The following is a 27,595-nucleotide window of genomic DNA, read 5'->3' as shown; positions in this document are numbered from 1 at the left end:
GTACTGTGACTGAGTACAGTCCAAGGTCAAAATCTATTTCATATTGTGTAGTTGTAATGTAGTCTCTGCAGAAGCGACGCAATAAAGAATTCACTGATACAATCGTTTTCATACAAATAAATTTTCTATTTATGCTCCGGGACGATCATAAGATAGAGAATACGAGAAATATCACCGTATTTGAACCCCGATCACTCAAACCACATGTATTTATGCACCTCGCGCCTTGATCACTCATTTGACACTTTCAAATGAGTGATAAGTGCTGAAATTACTAGCTTTAAATAGCAGTTTTAAAGCTGCTATGCAATAGTACGTGCGTTTGAGTTGACCGTATTTGGAGCCCACATGATGTACTTTACAGAAACACGATGGTAGTTTTGCTGCGAATGAACAGTTTTATAATTCCGCAGTGGTGTGATGAAGCAGTCGCATGATTTCCCATAAAAATATCGATGCATGAAGTGGAAACAAACGCAAATTTCAAAATAATTATTTACTCAGTGGACGGTTTCCCAGCGGGGAAAAAGGAAAAAAAAAAAAAAAAAGATCCTTTTCAACTGTGTATTAAAGAGAAATACAAATGTTATTTCCTATTGTATACCATTGACTGTTTGAAGAGAACAGCTGAACAAACTATTACAGTTTCATATTGTAAACAGATGAAATACTGCCCATCGACAGTACACAGGTATTTAAAATTACTAGTGGTAATAAATCCGATAGCACTCTCCTACCCCTTTAAATCAGATATCATCCTTATTTGGCATACTTTCATTTTCGTTTAAGAAAACATAATAAAAAAAACTCTTAACCTTAATAAAGATTATATTCTATTAGGTTCTTTTATTTCTATTATTATTACATTCTTGCGCAAATGTTTGGTAAGACTAAATCTTTGTCTATGTACCACGTTACGTTGACTGCTCTGCTTATTGGATTGCATCCAATTTTTCTTTCAAATTGTGCTTTGTTCCCTTAACCATAAACTGTTTATTTACTGCTGTATAAATAAGCAGAGATCAGTACGTTATTTAAAAAAATATATATGTGTTTATAATGCAGCATGGCCACATACGTCAAAGGAGTTTACAACTGTACTAAGGAGAAAAACAATAGGCCGGTCAGAGCCATGCCATTTACTAGACGTATCCACAGAGGGAAGCCGTTTGAGTGACGTGTCGTTTTTTTTCTTATTATAATAATTAATCATATTTAGCATGTGACTGATATTAACCAGTCAGTTAAGGTGTGAGTATGTTGCCTGTAATTCCGTATATTTTTCGGTCGGTTTGTCAGATTTTTGGATGAACACCAGTTTTCCGGAGACCCACTAATACTGCCCTGACTCAACCACCCTTTCCCCTCTTCCTGAGGGGAAATGTTTTCAACGCCTGTCACGGAAATTGAACCTAGACATAAGAATCAGCAGCACTGTCCAGTGCCCTGTTTCCCACTTCTAACACAATGACTTTATTTTCATATTACCAGTCTTGGTTTATATCATTTTCATTTCTTTTATAATTTTAAACTACTGTACAAAGTAAATTTTCAGTTTCTGCTGATTATTTCTGTTTCGAAAATCTCATTAAAGGTAACTTAATAATTATATATAAATAAAACGCTTAAGTGCATGATACAGAGCAAATGTTTAGTTTATTGGGTATTTGATACAAATGTTCCAATTAAATAGATAACTTAACACTTTTTGGCTACGTTTAAAATTCACTCTGCAATTTGTTCCCAAGCCTGAAGAATGAGAACTACAACCTTGTATGTATTTATAGCTGCTGTTTTCAGATTTATTGCTATATTGTAAACATCGATTCCAGTGGCTTAGACAAAGTATAAAGAATCTTTCGTAGAGTGCATCTTCCAAAGCTTGTTTTGACTATGCAAAGACAGCACGAAATCTTGAGCATGGTGCGACTAAACTGATCCGTTCTCTTCTGAGATATGCTTATTCACATAATTTCTTAGTACAGATCATCATTTAGTCTGCCAGTACCACAAACTCTTCCTTCAGGAAGGCAAGGATGTGTACAGGAAGAGCACACGAAAGAAACACTCCCTCTTCCTCAAAATCATTTGTGTGCTGGCTGTGCTTTCTCGGGAAAGCCCTTTTACTCAGCGAAGCATTCATTCATTCATTTGAGAATTTGTCACACCATGCGTCACGTTCACCGTACAATCACCTTACAAGCACACGAGTTGTGCCATCTTCTGATTGGGCGATTTCCCTTCAAGGTTATAACTCAGGAAGAATTGCTTTTTAAAAAGGCTCGCCTTCAATCTCTTCTATGCTTTCCTTCGCAGACAGTCCACCACCTACTTCAACGAATTGTCGCTAGATGGCAGAACTATCGGAGTTCTCTTGAGTGAAGCAACAGTTTGAATGTGAAGTCGAGTTTTCACTTGCGACTCGTTTCTCTGACCGGACAGCCGGGTACCCTAGGGCAATGGAAGTGAGTGGCTTAGGATATGACTCATCGCTATGGTAACCAACATATAACCCTAGTGCATGGCAGACCGAGAGTAGTCACTGGGGAAAGCTAGCATTTGTTCAAACCCTGGGGTGTAGAAAAACACCAAAAGGACATTTGCAGATTAGTACACGCTCGTTTTCTCAATATTTGTCAAATAAATTGATTCTAGTCAAGTTGGTGACTCATAACTTTTTCTCTATTATGACAATGGCTCCAAGTGTATCAGTGGTCATCTTGTTTATCTCCATGTGCATTGCCATGGTAACCTCTGCAACCTCCGAATTATCGGCTATGGTAAGTCAGTTAGATAAAGATTTTATTTATAACATTTTAAAGTTACTTTATATGTGCTTTTACTCCATAAATTTGACAAGCCGTTGAGTGTGATTACTGATTACCAGTGTTTATCTTTATTTATTAGTATGATTGCTTGCTCGTATTGTATTCAAGAATATCCTTCTATGAACTGTAGTATTTTTTTTAAAAATATTATTGATCTATGATTGAAATAGAATAAACTGATGTGTGAGTATGTAGCCAGAAAACTGGCTACATACTCACAGTTTGCTTGATCGCTGTTGAATTACAATGAATAAATTGACGGGTGATATGATTGTAAATAAATCATCCATGCTTTCGCTAAATGTCATGCGCAAATATTTACATTTTTAAATGAAAAGAATATTTTGTAAAATTATTTGAAGGTATGTATTTTTTTAAAATTAACTAACGCTATCATCATAGTTCAAAATTATATATTTTGAATAAAATGAGACAAATATATTTTTAAAAAAAATGGAAAAATGCAAAATCTCAGGGGGCGCTGCAATCAACCAGTTTCTACGCGGAACTCATCACACAATGGTTTTCATCTGCTTCTTACACAAGAAAAAACTTAATATTTCACGAGTTTCTGGGAATCTGTAATTCACTGAAGCAAAACTATACGCCTGAGAAACTTTATACTTAGCTGAATACTTATTTTTAATGCTAATGGGAATTCGTAGGGTATCTCAAAGTGGAGTTCAATGTTTGTATTAAAAATTAAAGATCATATTAAAAAAAAATAAATAATTATTCTTAAATATGATTTCTACATATCAGGACAAATTCACTGACATCTTTTGCAAATGCAATGTTCCTTAGATTTTTAAAATAAAAAAAAATAGTTTACTCTTATATTTCAATGGCAAGGTATAACAACTTATTGTCTAGGCTTCGCGCGCGCACACAGAACTCTTGTTTCAAGAATTTGCCCTTAAATCTTTATCGGGTGAAGTCAACCCTAAACGACATCTGTTCAGTGCACTGTAGTAATTGGCCCATGAGTTTGTTTATGGAGCTAAAACAGATATTATCACTACCACCTGAAACAACACTGGTCTTTGAAGGTACTTAAGCAGTGTTTTTATCCAATTCTTCAACTTCCTACTTAGACGCAAATCGAAGCATAGTAGTGTACCAGTGCCTTCTGGTGGAGTCTCTATGCAACATTTAATTTTATCACTATCATTGCCAGTGTAATTTCTAGCGAAAGAGAAGCTTTATTCGGATTAAATGTTACCAGAAACTTTAAACTAATCAGAACTGTAGAGGAAATGGTCAGTTGACTTCCGTATATCCAGTCGATTGTGACAGTTTTGATACCTGTAAGTAGTGCAATGTTGAGCAATCAGTGCCTGTGTGTATTTTATTTTCTAACAAAGACAAGCTACTAATGAGGAAACTAGGCGGGAAACACGTGAGAGCTACATGTGATTTGTTGGATTCAACGAAGAATGAAGTGGAACAGAAAATTACGCATGATTCTAGTAATGATCTCAAACTGTCTGATAAATATTCCATTGTGTAGAAACGAGCAAATTGTACATGTGGCACCTGGATAATTATATTTTAAAAAAGTTATGAATAGAATTAACGTTCGTCACGCCGGACCCTCTGCTGGCGTAAAAGAAAAACTTAAATAAAATAAATCAAAAATTTGATAAAGTAATGATTTATTTTGAGACAGATTTTTCTTCTTATTTTTCGTAATTTATTTTTGCCTCCTTTTGTTAACTAGACTCAAAATACTAAGCAAATGTGAGCCCTGTATTTAAGCAACTATAACGTAAGCCACAGCACCTCTTATCATGCTGTGATACAAGCGAAAAGCATTTTATCGACATGTTCCTTGCTGAGATATGCTCCACACTGGGTGTGCGGCTGAAGGTAGTTGGACTATCATTGTAACCAACAAACAGCATTGGATAACTGTTGACAGCCATTGCTTACCGAATGAACAAATTATTCAAAATACAGGCCGTGGTGTCTGCATAAGAAAACTATCACTTTATTTAATACTCACGATAAAATCATTAAACTTCGGACTTCCACACAGTAATAGATCTTAAAATGATGCAAGGATTGACCTCTTTTTTTCATAACTGCGATAAAATATTAATTCCAGGTCTTCTGTTTATATTGGAAAAGATTTTTTATATATTTTTTGGGGTGTTTCCTCTGATTGCAGTATTTGGGTGGAGATCTTTTTCCTTTTTGTTAACGTCCGGCAACTGTTTTGGGCGTTACTTACCAAGCAGCTGCTTGAGCTGTTAAAAGCCTGCACAGAAGAAAGCAGAGGTTCAAGTTCAAAGTACCTTCTGACTACTAGATCAGTTTAAAAAGAGATTGATATCTATTTTGGATTCCTGCCTGTTATAAGGTTAAATGCCAGTGGCACAAAGTGACTCCGAAATATAATTCAATGTCCCCCACGTTTATTTAGTTCGAATCACGTGAAAATAAAATTTTATCTCTGCGAGAAAATTTTTAATGAAATTTATAAAGAATGATGAGAGATGCTTAAATGATTTGAAAGATTGAATAACATTATCCTGGATTCAAATGCGTATTAAAAAAAAAAAAAGTATTTTTCCTCAGATCATTTGTGTAGTAGCCTGTAAGGCCTGTTGAAAGAATGTCTGGGTAAGAGAACGAAATTAGTATTCAGCAACAAAGCAACCAAATACTGTTACTTACACACATAGTTGGGATGTCTTTGAAGACGTTGAACACGACTCCGGAGGTACGGACCACCATCCTGCTGTCCGTCATAAAAAAAATAACTGTCATGTTGTGAGTTTTGTGTATAATACTAATATCTCGGTTAGGGTTCTGATGTTCTGTTAAATAGACTGGTATGTGTCCTCTTTCAAGCGATTCCGACGCCATAAAACTTAACCTGATCCCTGTAAATCATACAACGGCAAGTCCTCCCACTGTCAGCAGTGAGGTTTGGTATGTATGCTTGCACATCAATATTATGAACTGCATCGGTGTTCCGGAACTTAGCTTGCTGAGAGATATAAAAGAATGTTCTTAGAAATGTTCAATAGCACCGGTTCGAAGCACCTCCACTAAGCTTATCTACCTCTTTCTTTTTCTTTTAAATATTTCTCTAATACGATGGTGCATCTTCCTTTATTTCTCCGGACATATACCAGTGCTTTGAAATTGTTAATTCCTCCCCCACTTCCCCTTCGCTCACCACATTCTCTTTGTTCCTGTCTCAGTGGATACAGCTGTTCTATAGTCCAGCCAGACGTAGACAACTGGCATTCTGTGTTTACGTCACTTATTTAACTAGTAACTACTTCAAAACGTACATAAAATGTTGATGACGTCAAAATGAGACGCAGAGAGTTTATGATATCTGTAAAAACTTCTTTTATTATTTATTACGCACAGCCTTGAAGAGAGATGGGGGGGACGGTAGGTGATGCTTCTTGAAGTTACTCCTTTTATTGTAGGGGAGAAAAAAAAAGCTAAAATAATGTATCATGTGAAAGGACAATCTGAAACCGTGGAGATAAGCAGCAATTCTAAGAATATTTAATCAATTAGAATTTTTATTTCAGTGTCCACTTATAAATACAACTGAAAATATTAGATTTATTTAAACTTACTTTGTTTTCCAGAGTACCCTACTATATGGATCTGAGATTTGGACTATAAAGGAAAGGCAAAAGAAGAAATTATTAGCTGTCGAGATGGATTTTTGGAGAAGATCTAAATTGGAAAGAGTCAGGAACGAAGATATAAGAAAGCAATGGAAGTTCAAAAAACAAACATCATAGAATGAATAGAAAAGACTAGAATGGTATGGACGCGTTATGAGAATGGGGGCAGAGAGGCTACCAAAAAAAGAAAGCAATGGAATGGATGATGCCGGGAGTGAGGGCGGCTATGGAAAAGAGGAAATTGAAGAACGGGGACTGGGAGGAACAAAATTAAAATATAATAAAAAAAAAAAGGGTTAGGTCATGGATAACCTTTGATACAACGGAGAAATCCAAGAAGAAGAACTTTCATTGAGTGAGGTTTATGGATAATAACGCCTTGGTAGAATCTTATTTAAAATTTTGAATTTGTGTTGGCTCGACTCATGCGCATTTAATTTATTTAAATTGCTCATGCTCAATCGTAAAAAAACAATGCTCGAAATGTCAAAAATTCTAATCTCATGCATCAGATTAGAATTCGTGACCTCTGTAAATTGGAACAACTTTTCTCTTTATTTTTCAATTGAATACGAATGCTAAAGTTTGCCGGAATGCAGTTTTCTTTTCAGAATGTTGTGTTTTGCCCGGGGAGAATCGTTAGCTATGAAAAGTCGCTGATTACGAACAGCTAAAAGACGTCCATTCATCTCAAAACATGACATTTTGATTGCATTAGCTGCTAGGCGTGTGGCCTGCGAAATTGCCGGTTTAACGTACGATTTTCAGCTGAGCTGTTGGGTAACGCAACAAAGTCTCAGAACTGATGATGTTATTATCTCCGGTAGCTGGCGCTTCTATCAGTCTTCATATTGCTGAGAAAACAAATATCTTTTTATTTTTCTTATCCAAAATGCTTTCATGCCCTAGGCTATGTAGATAAAAAGATATACAGTATTATTTTGACCGGCAGTTGAAATTATAGTTTTTATTCTTACGAGAGAATTTCAAATAGTTTGTTTCTTTTTTAGATGTATCTCCAGAGGTTTGGCTACATGAATGAAAGTAATGCGAATTCGGCTTCCCTTATAAGTCAAGAAGCAATTTCGACTGCTATTAAGGATTTTCAGAGGTTTTCTGGTCTCAACGAAACAGGTAAGTACTCTTAAAGTGGCCGTGGACCAGTTTTGTTTTTAGCAGTTAAGTTTCAATTATGTTGTATTGCTACTGATCAGATCCCTTCCTGCAAAACTTACTTTTTTTAAATTTCTATTGCTGGCTCAGAAATTGAATAGACAGACCAGCCTTTTATATGTACATCCAACCTTTCCTGTTGTGTGTGTGTGTGTTGTCCAGTGGGTCAAGGCTACATACAGTTCCTGACCGTGAGAGCCTTCGAATTCTCTTATTTAGAGTGACTTCCGTAATTTTTTTTAGAAATAAGTGTATCGTTGTAAATGTATGTCATTCTGGGCAATTTCCTTGTGACATATAAAACAAATAATGCATCGGTACTAAAGGAAAACAAAAGAGGGTAAAAGGGCTGAAAGATTAAATTGAAATTCGCGTTACAAATAGCCTTGGAAGCAAACAGACACGTGATCTATGTACATTAGTCATGTGATCTCTTTATACCTCTCAGACTACTGGGGTATACCGCGTCTGTACAGACTTGCACAAATGTCCATGCGATCACTTTTCGGAACAATCACCGATCTAAGTTTGCTGGCAAACTGTAACTTCGCAGTATTTTATAATCATATTAATTATTTGAAGTTGAAAGAGGCAAACTGCTGTCTAGAAGAAACGGAAAAAGAAAATAATGCCCGGGTTTAGTTTTTGCGCATGCGTGGATCTCTGTGAACTTCTGTATCAGCATAGTACCACGAAGATGAAATATCAAGGTCCAGTAGTTAGTGTTAACAGGAAATGGTGACCCACATTTATAAAGAGTAAGGGAAAGATAGGGTGGGAGGATAGAAAAAAAAAAAAATCGAAATTTTTCGTCACCTTGGTTACAGACAGACATGAATCAACAAAGAGTTTAAATATCACCAATTTGTCCTTGACAGGTTATTTCCTTCACCGACCTCTGTGTGCGTTTGCCTTCTGTCAAAAATACATTAACGTCCCTATTATAGAACCACGCAGTCACCACAAACAGCGTGCCTCCACATGTGAGGAGAAAAATACGGTGTTTTCACATTAAGCCATCCCAGCATGCTTCATAATAAGTCATCTGGGTGGAATGGCTATTCGGAAAGGTTAGTGACACTTTGCGAGTAGCATGTCTGTTTATTTCTCCTTCCATAGGACTGATCTAAGCGATAACAAAAAATTGCAATCGTATTTAAATAATCTTGTCATGATTTTTGTGTTGATAAAATATTTGCAATACAAATTTTAAATTCTTTTGCTGTCTGTTTATTCAAACAAATGTCGAAAATATTGCAGCAGCATGAGGTTTTTCTGTTATTTTTTTTTAAATACAATATAATGTATGTAGTTTCCTGCTTCATATTCAATTTTTCCTCTCCTCTAGGTTTCCTGGATAACAATACCATTGCTATGATGAATACACCTCGATGCGGAGTACGAGATAAAGTAGGACATGGAGGGTCTGCTAGAAGGAAACGCTATGCAATACAAGGTAAATCACATAGTTGTACACTAACGTCACAGATTGCGTGTGTACTGAATGTCGCACGTAGTGACCAAAACATGAAGTGAATCAGTAAATAAGGTGAATTTCAGTATATGGTCAAAACTGTGCTTGAATAGCATGCTTTATGATTTTATCAGAGATTTTCGTAAGGAATGACCCTTGTTCTCACACCTTTCCTGTTTTCTTCGGACTCAGCCAAGCAGACCTATGATGAGACAGCATCATCTGTGAACTAGCAGTCTGAAGTGCATATTGAAGTTACCCAAACGTGTATATGTACAAGGATCACAAATTTAAACTCCTGGATGCATTTCGTTGTTTTCTGAGAACTTTTGGAGAGTTTTTCGATGCTCATCTGCTACACATAGATACTTACGTTTTTTTTATGTGGCAACAGCAACCGGACTGGTGCAAATAAGAAAAACACAAAGTGAAGAAGCCCCAAAGTAATTTTATTTTTATTCAAAGTAATAATCACCTAATTAATGCACTTATTACACTTTTCTAAATGTTTCTGAAAAAGAGTCAGCGAAGACGTCCAAAGAGATGATGTTCAGTTCAGCGGTTACATTTTTCTTTATGGGCACATTTCGCCTTGGGAAATATAAAGAAGTCCGTTGGTGCTAGATGGATGATTTATCTGTATAGTGCCACGTTTTCAGAAATGTCTTCACAATTTCGGAATAAACGGGAGCGTTGTTGTGCAAAAAAGAAACAACCAGCCGCCTTTCTCCCGAAATTGTGGCCTTCCCCGGGAAATGCGCTTCGACTCTCTCTCCTTGTCAACATGCCCTGTTTGTCGAAAAACCTGATCAGCATCGTCTTGAACCTGGATTTCTGTAAACGAAACTTTATGGGCTTTGATAATGATTTTGAAGTTCGCTGCATGCTCTGGCACTTTGTTTCTGGGTCGTACTGAAACACTCAACTCCAGTGACAATAGTGTCGAGTAAATTAGGATTGTCTTGTCAAGTCTGGATGGAGTCTTCGCGACACAAATTTTGCACAGACCTTCCAGACATCCTCACGTCCGTCTTCGAACCGCTTATACCATTCAAACACACTGGTATGACTTAACATCACCACAGAAACATTTTTATTACGTTTCTGTTGCAGATTTTCCCAGTCTAAAGCAAAATCGTGACAGAGAACGTTAACGCTACTAACAAAACTGGTTGTCACTTGCAACCTGTCAGCCTACTGGACAATCCCTGTACCGTCGTCTGTTGGAAGAAGTTTGAACTACAACATATTACTTCCGTTTATTTGTAACTTTGTCATACCTCCTATATTTAGTGCGTACTTGTATCAGCGAAAAATAAATTCACCCTATTTATTGAAAACTTATTAGCATTTCCTTTTTGTCTTTTATATAGAAGACTTTGTCGTTAGAAATAAACTATTACCACTGATGCTAGAAATAAATTGTGGACCATTATTTTGCACAAAAACTGAACGATTGCATCTCTCTGTTCTAGATTTTTTAATATAAAATGCATTACTATAGCGATAATTATCAGTTATTAACTGTATGGATAAACTGCTGATCTTTAATTTCAGGAAGCAAATGGAGGGTTAAGAACTTAACTTACAGAATTAGCAAATATCCTACAAAATTCAAGGACCATGCAAAGGTGGACAGAGAAGTTGAGCGTGCCTTCAGAGTGAGTACATTTTTTATCATTATTAAAGTTTCCGACACGTTAAATCAGTTCTTTCCTTTCTTCATTTGATATATGATTTCTATATTAGATGCGCGCATGCGCCAGATTAACTGGCGCATGCGCGCATTAAACTGTAAATTGCGTGGTTAAACGATTTCCTAGAAGTGGCCACGTGACAATCTTACACTGTGACCTGTGGTAACAGCATGACGTACTGAATCTCAGTGCTTTGCCGGCCTTTTCTTTTGTTTATCGAATATTGATTCATGTTTGTATAGATAAAATATTGATTGCTGATATCAGCAGCTGAGAGGGATCTCTAACCTTCATGTGAAAGGAACAGTGATTGATCTGCATAATATATTAGGTGAAACTACGGAAATCCAAACGCACAACCAGCCACTATTACATTGAAGTGATTCAGTGGGCGATAATGAGGTGGAAACGTGACTCTGAATGAAGGCTGTGGGTTTCTCGCGACAAAAGTACAAGGTGCACGTGTAGGTAGAGCGACAAGATACGTGGCGAGGTATTGCCACTCCCTTTGGCAGAAGGCTGACGCATAGAAAGATATGCCAAACAAATTAAAATTTTATAAATAAGTTAAAAAGAAAAAAAGCTATAATACGTAAAGGTTCTGTCAAATAGGTAGCTATATAGAACTTTGAGAGTATACTTTGAACGCAACCTTACATTTCATTTTTATGCTGCAATCTGTCAAATTGTCACACAAGCATTTTGAGAATGTCCAAGCTTGGTTAAATGAACGTATGTGTTGTGGTGCGTAAGCTGCTTTGCTTATAATGCACCTATTTGTTTATGATAGAAACCAAATGCGAAAATACTTTTAAAATCACTTTAATTTACCAAATATTGGTTGCTGTATGGTTTTTAGGAGCATCAACAACTATTGCATGTGTTCTGTGGTCGATTTGCTGTTTTTTAATGGATGAAAAACCATCCTACCCTTGCCTGAGACTGGTTAACTCAGTCAGGCGTTGTCAAAAAGACCATAAAAGTTCCTCGCGTCATTGACGGTATTCGAACTAGGTCTTTTCGACCAGTTTAGGGTTTGTTATTTGGTTTTTAGGAGCATTAGCAACTAAGGCCATATTGCTCCAGGGATATGCGGTGGTCATTCCCTGACCTTTCCGCATCCTCCGTATTTGGTGGTCACAGGCTCGAACCCCGGTGTAATCAAGAAGCGTGTGCTATGCACTGCTGCGCCTGCCCAAGGAGGCGTCACTAGTTTAGGGAGGACGGCGATTACGAATTGTGCTACCCACGAGGGCATTTACCAAAGTCTGAATCAGAATTTATAAAATATTCCAATTCGCTTCAGGAAATAGAAAATTCAATGTTTGGGTCATTGCCCGTGATCGTAGTGCCACTGGTTCTAGAAGATTAACAGGGTTGAAATTTTATACTATCAAGGTAGTCAGATGTTCTGACATCTGACTACCTTGATAGTATAAAAGTATATGGTGGATCAGAAAGATATGTACTGTGCTATCCCCCCCTCACCATAATGTCCGGATCTGGTTTGAATGTTCCACTGTGCGAAGCATACTGCTTGAATGAAGAGTTTATAGTCTGAGGCTTGAACAGAGGATTTCTGAGGTTGCTGTTCAATAGATCATCGGTGTAAAGATAAGCTTCGACTGTATTTGAAAGTTTTTTTGTGATAGAATCAATTCTGAGAGCAAAAAGAATAGCACTGATTGGAACTCCTTCCTCCTGAGCAAATGCTGTAGAGAGGGTACGTTGTTATCAAACTTGTAAAGAATGACTTTGGAGAAAATTCTTCGCAGATATACTAGGTTTTCCCGAAGAACATCAGCTGAAGATCATTAAGTATGCCATGCTGCCAGGTAGTGTCGAATGCTCGCTCTATAGCTGTGGAAGCCGTTACGAACGGCTTCCACAGCTTCCATTTGACCATAAGATTCAAGGAACACTTACCTGTGTTGATGAAGGCCATGTTGATGGTTACTTAATGATACAGACAAGTCGACTGTGAATTTTTTTTTTCAAGGATTTTACCGATGCAGCCATAGAGAGAAAGAAAGAGATTTGCTCTAGCTATAGAGATTAGTGTGATCCTTTCCTGGCTTCAGGAACGCCAGGACAGTGTTTTCTAGAAATAGTCGGCTGTAAAAGCCCAGAGGAGATGCAAGGTTGTGCCATCAAGTCATTGTAGCATTGCAGCTATTAATGACATCTGGCCTGGCAACATTGTTCTAATGGCACATGAAAGAAGGAAAGCGATCTGAAAATTGACGAAACGCTGTTCTGCAGCATTAATTTTCAGGAGAATAAGCTGATGCTGAGACCAGTACAGTTTTTGTCCAAAGTGTTAGCTATACCTAAGATGATATCTAAAATTCTGCCGATTGTAGGAGAGAATTTGGGAATGGATGGTAGAAGTTAACTGAGGAAGCAGAACGAATTTCCTGACACCGAAATGTCGCAAAGACCTGGCTAATGCCATCCTAGGGTCACATTACGATTAATGTGTTGCCATTATTGCTAAAACTTTCTGTATTAGAGGTTTTCAAATACTTTGACTGTGTGCTGCCATATTTTGCAAATCCATAGTACTACACCGATATGAAAATAATAGTAGCAGTGGTTAATGGAAAATGTGCACCAAATACACTACATTTCATCAAAACTCATATAAAAGGTTATATTATCAGCTACGCAAATTGCGTGTTAGTTTACTAAGGTCCAATCTGCATGTGTCTGGGGATAAAATATTATATCTTTCTCCAACACCTGCAGACTACGGTTTCAAATGAGAAAAATGCTTAGAACTCCTCCACCCCGAAACCAAATTTTAGTCTTGATAGTCGAGAGATTGTGCAGTGGTCTATTACGCTAAAATATATATTATTTAATAAATAATACCACTCTAGTGTGCCCATCATTCGGCCCGCAAACGCTTATTCTTTTAGATAAGCAGTTAATATAGTACAGATCTCAAAAGTTATTATTCCATTATCAAACTTCACGGTTTTGGTAGGTTTAAAGTGGCACGTATATTCACATTAAAGAACTTTTTGAAGATGGTGATTTGTTTAAGCAAACTGATTGCCTCTTCAGTCGTGTTTCAGAATTTAAAAAAGGTATTTGAACTATCAGGCAAGACAGAACTAGAATTGAAATAATGTATGAAAACTTCAGTATCCAACTTAAGATTGTTTTGGTTTGCAATAAACAAATTAGTTAATAGAGCGGAATTAAATATCTTTATTGTGGATGGTTATAAAGTTTGTTCGGTTCAGTAGACATTTCAAAATTCAGTTGCAAAAACTGAAGGGATATGAGTTCTGGAACGAAATCAAGTCGCCATACTTAAACAGACATTTTCAGCATCCGGAAATTTTTAAACTTATTCTTTTCCGATCATTGCGGTTAAGTGGTATTTTTCATGCTCATTGACTAGTAGGCCTTCGTAGTAAAACGACAGAGAAATTCGAGAATAGAGGGTTTTTTATTTTATAGAGGCCTATATCAGGGTTTTGTAATTGGGGCTATCTATTACCAAATGCTTAAATATTGTTGGGAGTAGGCTGGTCGTTCTGTGAAACCACGCCTGATTTCTCTGCTCTACACTGGTATTATAAATGCATAATACCATTATAACGTATTAAGGTTACGAAACTTACATTTTACTCCAACATGCATAGGGACACTCAATGGAAAAAAAAAACTTTAATATCGAGTATGACATGAGTCCTCTGGAGGACACTTTCTGCAAGTTTTTGATATTTGGAAACTGGAATCTTGCTCCACTTCAACAAGGATGTTTTGAAAGAACAAGACATCCTTGTTCTTTCAAAACATCCCAAAGGTGGTCAATTGATATGTGTCGCTCTGGGCTGGAAATGACAGGTTCACCATTATTTTTCCTCTTATCACTGTTGTACTGACTATGTTTTGTGGCACACAGCGTTGTCATGCTGATCCAAGTACGATTCCTCTCTGCAAAGAATTCTTGGAGGTCACAATAGACAGCAAAGTGCATGGTTTCATCGATGACAATTAGTGGAGCAAGTCTAAGCCACGTAAACGGTGCCCACACCACACGCGGGTGCGTCTAAATTATGCTTTGACAGTGTAGCGAGATTTATTACTTTATACCACCTTCTAGCACTACTTATGTACATTGATGGGAGGCGGCTTCTTTTCAGTTATGATGGTCACTTACGAGTTGTGCGACCATCGTGACCTGTTCTTTAAGCAGTATTTTTCAGATAGTTGTTGGCCCTAAGCTTATCTTAGTTCTATAAATTGTCTTCACTATCCTTAACAACTATCAGCATGCTCTGGTGATGGTGGTCCACTTCGCTTGGGATGAATATTTGTGTTACCTTCTGCCATACCCCACACTTTTTGCTCTCTGGTCCCTTTTGTAAAAGGGATGTAGGTCTTTTTCTCATCATTCTAGTACTGCCATGTGACCTTTAGAATTGACTATTACTTCTCACTGGTGAAGTTTCTCGGACCCCAGTTTGGGAAACGCTGCATTAGAAAATAGCGTAGAGGTTGGTGGCAAAGTTTCGCTACACTGGCCCTAATGTTCTGCCTCTGAATCCTCGCGGGTAGCAAGGTGTTTATAATCACCATTCTCTTACACCGGATGAATAGGCCAGAGTTCGAACCTTGTCAATGATGCAAGGAATTTTTATGGACTTTTTTCATAACGTGGCTGAGTTAGTCTATCTCGGAGGGGGTTGCATGTTTTGCGTCCAGCAAACCGACAGAATGATACAGCAATTACAAACACAATATACTAAAGCCTCGTAACTTTATCACGCACCTGATCTTCAGTAAATATTTTGTGCGATTATTATATTAATGAAATGTTCCAGAATTCTTTGATTTTTGAATAAATCAGCCAGTGAGGGTATAGTATATATTGGATGTGCCTATCAATTGGTTACTGATCTTAATATTACAAAACGTGCTTAGATGCTCCAGAATAATGCATTTATAGTCTGTATATCGTTTCTGTAAAGCAGCACAAAAAATAGCTAGCTTTTCTAAACCTTAAGGAGAGAAATGCAAGGTTGCAGTCAACCCTCGAAGTGCAATGCGATAGACAGAAGAATGATATTAGTCAATAAATTACATATGCATTTTTCTGTTTGCTGTGTAAAAAGCGAAGGAACTTCAGGTTTCCTAGCCACTTAAAATTTAAGTGCAAATGCATCATGTCTATACGCAGTAAATTAACAAGTTATTGTAGTGGCATCTCATATTGTGAAAATCTTCACAAAGATTTCCCTGTTCGGTTATGCTTCCCCAATAGAGAAGATTATCGTTACTTATTTTCAGTGGACCTTCATCGGTGGGTGGGTACCCGACGGTAAAATAGTTGAAAGCCCAGTTGTGAAGACAATTCCGCAATGCGAGAGATGCCAAATGGTGTTTATGGGTTCATGCCTCAGACTGTGGGAAAATTTACTGTTATAAGTCTGAGGCTTTAGCCCTGAATTAAGTTTTTCTTTTTTAAAAAGTTAATTAGGTGTTTCCAGATTTGTTGTAGCCACCCTTTTCCTGTGTATAGGAATTTCGATGTGGGATCGTAAACCAGTTAAACGTGTTGAATGAGTGTATTTTATTTATACTTTTTTTTTTTTTTTTTGTTTTACAGATATGGAGTGAGGTAATCCCATTGAATTTCATGCATAAAAAAGGTGTGGGCAGCATTCATATCGATATCCGCTTTGAAGAAGGGGAACATGGTGATGGAGACCCCTTTGATGGGCCAGGACGTACGTTAGCCCATGCGTTCTTTCCTCAGTTTGGTGGTGATGCTCATTTCGATGACGAAGAAAAATGGACGATAGGCGCTCTTTATGGTAAGTATATTCTTCATTTTTCCTCTAAAATATCTCTCATATAACAGCATTCGGGCCTCAGTTGGAATTTATATCTCATTGTGTAATCTAGTCAAAAAAAGTTCCTCTTTTTTGTTTCATTGTATGATGACACTGATAATACGCATAATTTTTCACGAGTTTCACCTCACAGCGCCAACAATTGGCAATTTCTCGAACTCGTACCTCAACTACTTCATTCGTGACGTAATTTCCGTTCGTTAGACATAATCGCATATAAACTTCCTCGTTTTTGTGATCCGAATAGCTCATCTTTAGGTTTGGTATTTCACACTTTGATGAAAAAAAAAAAAATTTCCGCCTAACAAAGTGATTCATATTGTTTTAATGATTATAAAAGGGCCGGATATCGGCATAAATACCCTTGAGAAAATCTCTGGATGTAGTGTAGAATGTTTTCAGGGCATATAGTTGTAATTTAACACGTGGTTTCTGCTCTGACCTACAACCACAAACCGTTTATTTTTACAGGGACGCAAAGGACGCAGTCCAGTACACGCAGACGTGGCCGACGATCAGGTAGAGGGCGCTGTTAACGTTTGTATTGCTTAAAACATTTCTTTCTAAAAAAACAATCGAAAGCTTACCTTTCTTTGTTACACTAAGGCGCTCCTCATATTCTAAGATGTCATAAATTTAGGCACTCACACACAAAACAAGACATGCCCCTCCATAAACAAAAAGATAAAATGCATTCTATTGAGCACTAAGAGAGGGTAGTCGCGCGTTATCCTATAGGCAAAAAGAGACATCTGCCTAGGGCCCCAAAATCATATTGCTATTTTTTTATCGGAACTTTCTACCTGGCAAGGTCAATGAACTTCTTCGAGTAATTTGAAAATTACGCTTTTTTTTTTCAAAATTGGTTTTACCGAGTTGCAAACTTCCTAATATCGTGTCTTAATAAGTTTTAGAATATGAGCAGCACCGTTAATATAACAAAGAACTGTTTTTTTTTAAAAAAAATACTTTATTTTAAACATTAAAGCCGATTGTATTGGGTTAACTTGAGCTACATTCTATTGTATATCTTTAACGTTTCAAAACCGCTCTTAGAACCTTCCTCAATTATGAATTCCTTTTCTTGCAGCCAGTGGCAGGAGGACAAGACCCCGCACAAATCGCCGGCGAGATACCTCAGGTAGAAAGCGAACTATACTTGATTTGAGCGCTTAAAAATTGCGATAACCAATTAAATTGTATTAAACAGTTTGCGTTTTTTCCAAGTAATTCGTAGATGGCGAACCCATACTTATAATATACAGCAGCCCTGTACCGATAGTGGTACAGGAACCATAAAAATTGTACTTTTGAAAGCGGTTGGGAACTTCTGGTATAATATTAACTAATATATTTTTTTATTAAGGTTATTCTATAAACACTACAGAAAGCGTATCTGACCTAGTCTGTTTCTTTTTTAGGAACTAACCTGTTCCAAGTAGCAGCTCATGAATTTGGCCACTCTCTGGGACTCTCGCACTCAGATGTCCGATCTGCTCTGATGGCACCCTTCTACAGAGGTTATGATCCCACCTTTAAACTGGACGACGACGATGTAATTGCTATTCAATCCTTATACGGTAAGTTCATTTCTTTTTGAGAAATTCGTAGCTTTTCCAATACGTGAATGGGAATTCCAAGATATTGAGTAATGTGAGTTACTAAGATGGTGAAATATGCTTGCAGCGTGAGGTGACAGGAAATGTAAGACAATCTATTCGAAATATGAGTTAATACATCAGTAAATAATAGGTTTTGCAAAGAAATGCGCATCTTTTGGAGTTTTCGCTAGAGGGCGTTGAGTGAATATAGTTCGTCTGGACTGTATCAGATTGTCGATGGTCCTTAATCTTTATGAGCACTGTACACATCCCACCCCACCACTTTCAGTCGCATTATTTCGGATGAAAAATCTTAATTTAATTGTAACTGAAGGTATTCGTAATATTTCTACTTTTCGTCAATCCTAAATATGCAATTTATTATTCTTTCAGGCGCAAAAAACAACGCCACCCGAAAGAGGTCGAAGCCAAGATCGCGCCAACCTCAACGACGAAGAGGTAGAATACGTATTTTTGCCGATATTGTTTAAATTAGACAAAGGAAAAAAAATAAATAAAATAAAAATTCTGAGCATTATAAGGTACGTTATCGTTTAACTCAACACCGACTTCTTTCACACCAACCTGTACAGACACTCCACTTTTATTACCACACTTTTTTATAGAATAAGGATACATTTATTATTAAATTGAAAATTCTTGATAAACTATTAAGGATTTCTCTTTTGACGAAAAATTTTCGATTAATAAAATATATAAATACCGATTAGAATTTAAAGCGAAATGTTGATACCCAGCTCAGGGCCCTGGTGTGCCAAGCCCATACTAAACAGATGTGAGCCCCTGGGGTTAAAGGATCAACGCACTTAAGATCAACAGTGGTCACGTGCTATATCGAAGATGGAAAATCAAGTGCCCCTGAGTCTAATGACCATTCAAGCAAAAGCAACAAGAATTTATGAAGATATTAAGGATAAGTACGACGAACCCCAAGCCAAATTCTTCGCAAGTGCCGATTCTGCAGCTGCAGAGAAATTTCGTGATGTGTTGGAAAAAAATTATTGATGAAGGCATAATTGAATGCAGCAAATTTTTAACGTTGATGAGACTGCTCTGAATTGTAAAAAAATGCCGGATTGAACATACATTGCTAAGTTTCAAGGCTTCAAAAGATAGGGCCAAGCTCTCGCAGTGGGAGATTACAGATTAAAACCACTGCTTGTGTATCATTCTGGAAATCCTCGTGCATCAATAAAGCTTCCCTACCCGTGCATTTCCGATCGAACCAGAGAGCATGGATAACAGTATCTCTCTTTGAGGATTGGTTTAAATGCTGCTTCATTCCCGAGGTTGAAAAACATTGTAAAGACAACGACCTCCTTTCAAGATTTTGCTCTTGGACATCCTGCGCATTTGGATGATTTCAATTCGAACGTGAGAGTCATATTTCTACCGCCAAACACGACTTCACTCATCCAGCCTATGGATCAGGGTGTTATTTCGAATTTAAAAGCATACTATTTACGCACAACATTTGCTCAGGCATTGTCTGCAGCAGATGAGAAAAATTTTACGTTTTAGAGACTTGGAAAACTTACAATATTTACCACGCCGTCTTAAACATTAATAAGGCCTGGGCGGAAATTACTAAAAGTTGTTTAAATGGCGCACGGAAGAAAATATGCCCACGGCACTTAAAAGGCCTCGAAGGATTTGAAAAAGAGGAAGAAGAGAAGGAATTATCTAACGAAGAATTTATTGACTTGCAGGCAGCGATAGTGAAAGAAGACAATACTGAACCATCACTAGAGAGATGGCAATGGCGAGGTTTGAACAATCTGTGTGTTGCCGAAGAAAACTGGAACCCGAGATTTATCTTGAAGACCAACCTTATTGAACTCTTTGGGAAAACGAAACAGTATCATCTCCAGCTATAGGACAATTCTTCTTGACGTTGCGTTACTCTTTAACAATTAATTTATAGCAAAGGCAAAATTAATTATGAGTAAATAGAGAACACTTTAACTTACTCTTTAATGGACCTGAAGTCTAGTTAGATGCAATATACTCGTGGGTGTACTTACTATTTTCTGAATACGATTTAGATTGAGCCTGTAGTCCAATGAATAAGATATTCACACCTAAACACTATTTAATATACATAAGAAGGAAGGAAATGAGTTAATACTTCTGTGTAATTGAATCACGTTTTTTTTGTCTCAATATTTTCAAAAAAGGTTCTGCATAGCTTCAGGGGTTTGCCCCGAAATGAAAGAAAAGTAAATATATAATAATACTATTTATTAACATCTTTGCTACAAAAAAAGGGTTTACTTCTGAATCTCAGTAGCCGAGTGGTCATGAGCGGGAGTGCAGTAGCACACGCTCCTTGAGTAGACCGGAGTTCAAGCCCCTGACTGCTGAATACGGTCGATCTGCCAACCCGCACTGGACCAGCGTGGCAGATTATGGTCCATTTCCCTCAACATGAATTGTTGAGGAGGAGGCTTCCATCCTGCAGTTTACCTTTACCTTACCAGACCACGAGAAATTCACTATACGAACAGGTTGGTGCAACGAGTTAGTGCAATAACGTTACATCCGTTATTGCACTACGTCAAATAAGCATATAACAGGCAACTCGTTGTGAAGGCGTTCACAATATGAGATGTAACAAAAATTATGCCATTTCCACCCACTTCGATGATTTACTATGGACTAAAATGATAGTAAATAAGTTTAAAAAATCAGAACCCTTTCTTGGGTTAATAATAAAATTCAGTTTTAGCCCGAACGTCTTTTGTGATCAGTACGATCATCCCGAACCCATCATAGCTTCGTTCTCTTTCCTTGGTACTGCTTCCATGACTATGTCCTGGTGTAATCTCATCCCAAACATCGTTCAGGTTTAGTGTTGGAGGGAAAAAAATCCAGGTGAGAGCGCAAGTAATAGAACTTGTTTGACATTTTCCCATTATTTTCACTCAATGTTACCAAGAAGTCCATTCATATAAGGCGAAACGACTGCCAGGCTCAGCATCAGTTATTTTGTAAGCCAAAGTCTGCTTAAGGTGGCAAGGATCAAAGCTCTGATCCTTGCCAACAGGTTGTATATGCTTGGTGTCATCTGGAGCATATAACGTTTTAGCAAATTGAGTTACATTCCCAGCTTGATATGAAGGAAGTCAAGACTGTTTCTTGCCGCGCACACTCTTCTCCCATGAGGCAGAGAAAGCCAGGGAACTTATGGGACCACCTCGCGGAACCAGTATCTTGAGTCGGACGCAATCGCATTGAAATGGAATATTGTTGATCTGTACAGTCCTCCACTATCGCTGGATACCAACTATATGGTTGTGTCTGCGAGTTGAGAGGGAAATATTTATTTGATCATCGAAATAAAGGGGATGTCAGTAACTGCATATCGGGCTATCCGAGTGGGTAAAGTGCCTGCCTGGCAACCCAAGGGTCGCGGGTTCGAATCCCGCCTCGGGCTTGGATCAAAGTACTGCAAAAACCTTGGGAGGTGCATTATGGCCACAGAAGCCGATGCGCCAACAACTACCAAAAAAACCTTTGGTTAAAGATGTATTAGATTTAAATGAGTAAGAAAGTTCATAGTAATCCCCACCAATTTTTGGGTGTAGGCCAAGCACATCGTAAGGCTTATTAATGTATGTCGTTTTGCGCTGTTTTAACTCTAAATAATAATGATAAACTGTACTTCGCTAAATGAAATATAGTTGGATGGCCTTTCTTAACAAGTTATTTAATCGGCTGGTGCATTGGCATTCATTAACAGCGGATGTAGATAATTCTATTTTGCATCCGCTGTTTCGTTTTCCAGAGGGCAAGACATGATATAAACCCCCCCATTATCGATCTCACTTAGCAGAACGTATATTTGTCACTAAAGTCTGGTTGAAATAGGGACAGCGAAAAAGTTTGTTTTTTTTTTAAGCACTGATGACAGCTTTTTCGAAATCCATCTTTATGCAAAGGATTTCAAATGGTGTTATTTTTTCCTTCTGACGTATTTACCAATAGTGTAAACTTCGCATCTTTTCAAGGTGCTATGCAAGAAAGTTTGTGTTTTCACTTTTTTGTTCCCCAAATGGGAGGTGCTTGCATTTCCACTGTCAGTGATGTACTTAAAGAAGATGCTATATAATGAAACGGAGATTTCGAAACTTGATCTTGTAAGGAGTTTCATTTTTGTAGCACGTAGGCATGTTATAGTTATAATAATGATATCAACAGCCGTTGGACAAGAAACAAATATGGGAGTCTTACTGTTTTATAATAGCAAGCGATGCTTTATTCTGAATAATGTTCTTGTTTATACTCCGGCACGACCACCAAGTCAGTGGCGTTTACAATAAATCATCAATACAAATGTTAATTGTATTTAGCAGTGATGGGCTTGAACCCCGGCCCACTGCACTCACGCTCCTGACCACTCGGCTACGTCAGGCCTATACACTACAGTACTTCAAGCACCTGCCACAATGTTAAATGATTCATTGTTTCATGTTAGTTTCTTTTTTAGGTGAATCAGGTCTCCCTTTTTGATTGTGCAAGGAGTGGGGAGCAAAATCATAGCCCGCTACAAGATTTCAAAGGTAGTGGAGGGCTGAACGTGGAATCCATGCAACTTTGGAGGCAAAAACATAATTGCCATCGAATTAATGACAACGGACAGGCAACTGAGATGTTCTCAAGGAGCTCGTGAAAGTGGTCTCTCATGAAGTTGAGACCATCCTCAGGACTGAACTGTCTTTCAAACAATCGTTTTCTGATGACTGCGACAGAAGGATGAAATTTTCAGAAATTTATGTTGGCGGTTTTGTTAATCGACACAACTGCAATTATTGAGTAGCAGAAAATTCGGACATGTGTGTTGAAAATGCTCGGGGTAATCCAAAGGTAACAGTCTAATATCATCCACAGTGGTTGGTCCTTTCATTCTGCGAGACACAATGAATGCCAAAACGTACCTCGAAAGAAGGATCGTGTATGGCCAGGTATTTCACAATGGGAGACTTAATTGTATGCAGGATGGAGCATCTCCACATTTTGCAAATTATATCGGTACACGACCGCATAATGATTTCTCAGGCCGATGTGGTACCTTGTGAAATTTACCATTGCCAGTAGCGAACGTGCCACTTCATTTAAGGAAATGCTAGGCCCAAAAACCTCAAATTAATGTTAACGATAATTTAAAATTCAAGTTTTGTTCCAGCACGGTCACGTGACCCTGTACATATTGTATTAGCTCATTTCTAAGTTTGACGTCCGTGGGTAGTACTAGAAGTGAAAGATATGTGCACTCTGGCATATGTTTATTATTGTTGTATTTTGAGTGCACAGAGGAAATTTTCCCCACGTATGCCCCCTTAATATAAATATTAGTTGTATTTATGAGAGGGTAGGATAAAAAGATTTCCAGCTGGATGCACAAGTAACGACGTTTTTTCTCATTGATGTAGGCGCCCGTCAGCAACGCCCAAAACCGAGCCAACCCACACGACCAAACGAAAAGCCTCGACCCACCCCGGATACCAGTGGCTCTCCCGATTTGTGCCAAGATGCCGCGATAGACGCTGTTACCAGAACGGATGACGGACACACCTATGTGTTTAAAGGTACGTAAATCTAGTTTTCCATTTCAGTACGCGAATCCAAACTGTATTCCGAAGAACATCGACCTATGTTAAAGGGCATTTTCAGCAAGTCGAATAAAGGGAATCCTTTATTCGACTTGCTGAAAGAATTGGAAAATAAACTTCATTAGACCAGTTACTTAGAATTTTTAAATGTCACAGGGTTGATTTGCACGTTATTCAAAACGGATGTGCAACATCCTTTAGAGAAGTTCACGCAATAGGAAATCGAGTTGTCTGAAGTCCTCAGTGGCAGTTTTGATGGCACGATGAATCGACATCTGCTGTAACTATTCAAAGCCCTCTTCAATGGAAGGAGAGGTGATCCCCTGAATTAATCGGTCCACACAACATGCCCTTCGTGAAAACGCACTTCTGTTTACTGAATTATTTTTAACCGCCATTACCAAGATATGTGGCTAAAAGGAGCCAGTATGGTTGGTATTAACTCTCATAAGACCCATTTTTAACTATTGCGTACCATTACTGTACATTGTTGCTTAGATCAATGATTCTTCCTGTTGAAAGATAAAGTATACGCTGCGTAGTCCGCATTAGAGGAAATAAAACAGTTGGTTCAGTTGCATGTATATATTTTTTCTTACTATTAGCGGACGAAGTAGAGCCAAATAAGTTTGTGAAAGGGCAGATTCCTTCACAGCGTTGAAAAGCATTCGATCGTTTCATCAAGTGCAGAATACCTTGCTAGGAGAGAAATTTTACAAACGGCCCTGAAGAATATATTACAATTATCCCAACTTGGTAAACGATTTCCTCCGGCTGACAGCCCTATGCGCCCCAAAACGGTATGGACAGAAGCTGATGTGACTTTAATTACCGAAGATTTATAGCCTTCCGATTCTCTATGAAATAATGAAAGAAATTTATGAAGATTACGCAGCAGCTATAAAGACCGTTACGCCAGTCTTATGGTATAACGACCTCTAAAAAAATTATGGTTGTTTTTTAAACATGAAATAGAAAAATCACTCATATAGTGCGCAGTGATGACAGAAAGTAAGTCAAGGTTCCTTGAGACATAATTCTTATTTTTATTGCTCCGAGTTTCCTTTGAACTGGAGGTTAATATGTATCTTCATGCTGAGAGAAATGTTATTTATAGAGCACTACAGTCATTTATACGTGGAGGGTAGTGCTGCCATCTATTTTCAAAAACAATCGTTATCTGTTTCACAAACTATAGGACTGCGTTATATTTATACATTTTTCTTTTTTTTAAGGCGACTACTATTGGGAGATACTCCAAACGGGCATTGCTGATGGTTATCCACGCAAAATAGGTGAAGACTGGGGTAATCTTCCAGGAAACTTAGATGCAGTTCTTACCTGGTCGGATGGAAAGACATTCTTCTTCAAGGTTAGAAAGAAAACGTTATTTACAAATTGAATAGCGCAGTTTATTCCTTAAGACAGATAAATATTTGTACTGGACATCTTAACTCTTGCGTTTTCTTTTATAGGGTGACCAGTACTGGAGGTTCCATAACAAACGCCGAGATCCCGGTTATCCGAAGCAAATATCCGTTGGATTCGAGGGTGTACCTAACAATATAGATGCTGCCTTTGTGTGGAGTGGGAATGGAAAAACATATTTCTTTAAAGGTATAAAAATAAGATTTATTACCTCTTAGGACCGGAAACTATAGTTCGTTTAAAAAAACAAGCAAACTTTATCCTCATAATTGGCTTTTTCGTTATCTCTTCTTCTTTAGAGGATAAATATTGGCGATTCGACAGTCGAAGCAACCCTCCAGTTAGCAATCGTTATCCTCAGGCAATTGAGAAATGGGATGGCTTACCAGACAACATCAATGCCGCTTTCCAATGGGAAAATAAGCGAATGTACTTCTTCAAGGGAAGGAACTACTATAGGTTTAACGACAGAACTTTTGCAGTAAGTGACCCAATTCTTCCATAACCTTTCTGGGCTTGTTCCACGCCCAGAAAGGTTAAACAATGAATCTAATTGTCACACCTTGCTGTTTGAATTTTATAGTGGGATATGGTAAAATCATTGTTTTTAACCTTATATTTTGTTTCGTTTCAGGTGGACAATGGACGGCCTCCCTATCCACGATCTACTTCAATATGGTGGTTTGATTGTCGCGCTATGTCTGGGCGGGTACCGCAGACATCCGGATTAAGAGGTAGTGACCAGGGATCTATCTACGTAGGTAGCCAAAATGTGATAACAACTCCGGTATTAGAAGAGGAGGAAGAGAGGGCTAGTGTGGATGGAGAAGATGATCTGGAAGTTGCCATCGTACAACAGAACGGCGATGAGCTGACACCAGACCCCAGGACTCCTCTGGATGGTTATAGTGGCAGTGGACGTTCTTGGCCTCTAAAAATAACCCTTCTTATCTCGTTTATTTCTGTGATTCTAGTGTTTTGAACAACTCATTCAACTGAAAACTGGAGTTTATTGATGAGGGATATAATTAGATGGTAGTGTGGAACAGTAAACATGCACCATCAGATACTCCCCCTCCCCCCCAAACGTTCCTGTATGATTCCAGAGAGGAAATCCATATTAGCTGAGCTTGCCAACGCTTCGAGAGATCAGTGAAAGTTGTTGGGAAAGGGAACATGCGCCATATTGGTGAAGCATGCCACCGAGCGCACGAGATTTTCAGGTTTAGTCGGACAAAGGAACATCGTTGCTGTTTGTGACGTCATGACTAGTTTAGCTGAATCCTGTTCTATTATATTTATTTTACTTCGGTAAGGATGTGCAGAGAGGAAACGCTTGCTTGACACCAAATATTCCTATGTGATGTACCAGTTTTTTTTTTTAAATTATCGTCTTGTATAGAAAAATTATTTAAATTCTTATGGCAGTTTTTTTTTTTTTTTGATGACCTTTTCTTCGAATATTTCATTCACTTGTGGTCTTATGCCTGAGTTAGTTGCTCTTAAGATAAGAGTACTTTCAACTGAACGTTTTTTGTAAATGTAATTTATTTCATATTTGTCGGCTGTTTAAGTAGCATTACAGCGATGTACAGTAAAATGGAAAAACTCTTCGAAGTTTGTCTAGAAATAAAAAATTGCATCAGTGAGACCAATATTTGTACAGAACCCATGATAATAAAAACTATTTAACAACTCTTGTACATGTATCTGATTTATTATATACCAAAGATGCTAAAATTGTCGAAGATATTTTAAGAAGACTTTGCCCTCTACTGAAAAAAAAAAAAAAAAAGACCAGACTAGTTTCAAAAATATATGGATTCTTCGGAAATAATAATTTACAGGACCAGCCTGTAAATACTAGTCTACTACAAAGGGGAGGAGGAAATGTGATGACGTATATGTTGGTTCAATTAGGAACTGGATTTCAATATTAACGATGATTTAATTCGAATATCGTATTAATATAACAAAATCTAACAAAATCAAAGTTCGCTGCGTTGTAATAGACTTTTTAAAAACGAAATATAAGAATGGTTCAATTTAGAACTTTTTCTCACGGAGATATGACAACCATAATCTTATTGGACACTTTCCGAATGTAACATACCCTAAACAACAAGACTCAGATATCATTTTCTTCGATATAAAATAAATGTACCATTGTAGTTATATCAACCCTTCAAGAAATGTATTCATTGTCGAGCTCTGGACAGGCCTTTGTTG

The 27,595-nt window shown here is 37.7% G+C and overlaps 1 protein-coding gene across 2 annotated transcripts; it reads left to right on the top strand.

Annotated features, from left to right (window-relative positions):
* The first annotated feature begins 2,320 nt into the window (after positions 1-2,320).
* Positions 2,321-26,773, top strand: LOC150084282 (matrix metalloproteinase-14-like). Of its 2 annotated transcripts, XM_090375143.1 has the most exons (13): positions 2,321-2,780; positions 7,498-7,621; positions 9,009-9,116; positions 10,692-10,795; positions 16,458-16,665; positions 17,176-17,223; positions 17,795-17,845; positions 18,126-18,284; positions 23,759-23,914; positions 25,174-25,310; positions 25,414-25,555; positions 25,666-25,847; positions 26,001-26,773. In XM_090375143.1, exons 1-13 carry the CDS (start codon positions 2,688-2,690, stop codon positions 26,346-26,348), a joined length of 1,860 nt encoding a protein of 619 aa, XP_090231269.1. In that variant the 5' UTR covers positions 2,321-2,687; the 3' UTR covers positions 26,349-26,773. The 2 variants fall into 2 exon arrangements, with proteins under 2 accessions (XP_090231269.1, XP_090231271.1); XM_090375145.1 differs by lacking the exons at positions 17,176-17,223; positions 17,795-17,845.
* Positions 26,774-27,595: the final 822 nt, after the last annotated feature.

The sequence above is a fragment of the Mastigoproctus giganteus genome, chromosome 6 (genome assembly GCF_048544385.1).
Source record: "Mastigoproctus giganteus isolate SK-2022 chromosome 6, ASM4854438v1, whole genome shotgun sequence".
Taxonomy (NCBI): Eukaryota; Metazoa; Arthropoda; class Arachnida; order Uropygi; family Thelyphonidae; genus Mastigoproctus; species Mastigoproctus giganteus.
This window is presented reverse-complemented; position numbering and strand designations above follow the sequence as displayed.

Coding starts and splice junctions, on each gene's coding strand:
- LOC150084282 (XM_090375143.1), top strand. CDS start 2,688: ATGACAATGGCTCCAAGTGTATCAGTGGTCATCTTGTTTATCTCCATG. Junction 10,796..16,457: donor AAGTTGAGCGTGCCTTCAGA/GTGAGTACATTT, acceptor TTTGTTTTACAG/ATATGGAGTGAGGTAATCCC. Junction 25,311..25,413: donor GAAAGACATTCTTCTTCAAG/GTTAGAAAGAAA, acceptor TTTCTTTTATAG/GGTGACCAGTACTGGAGGTT.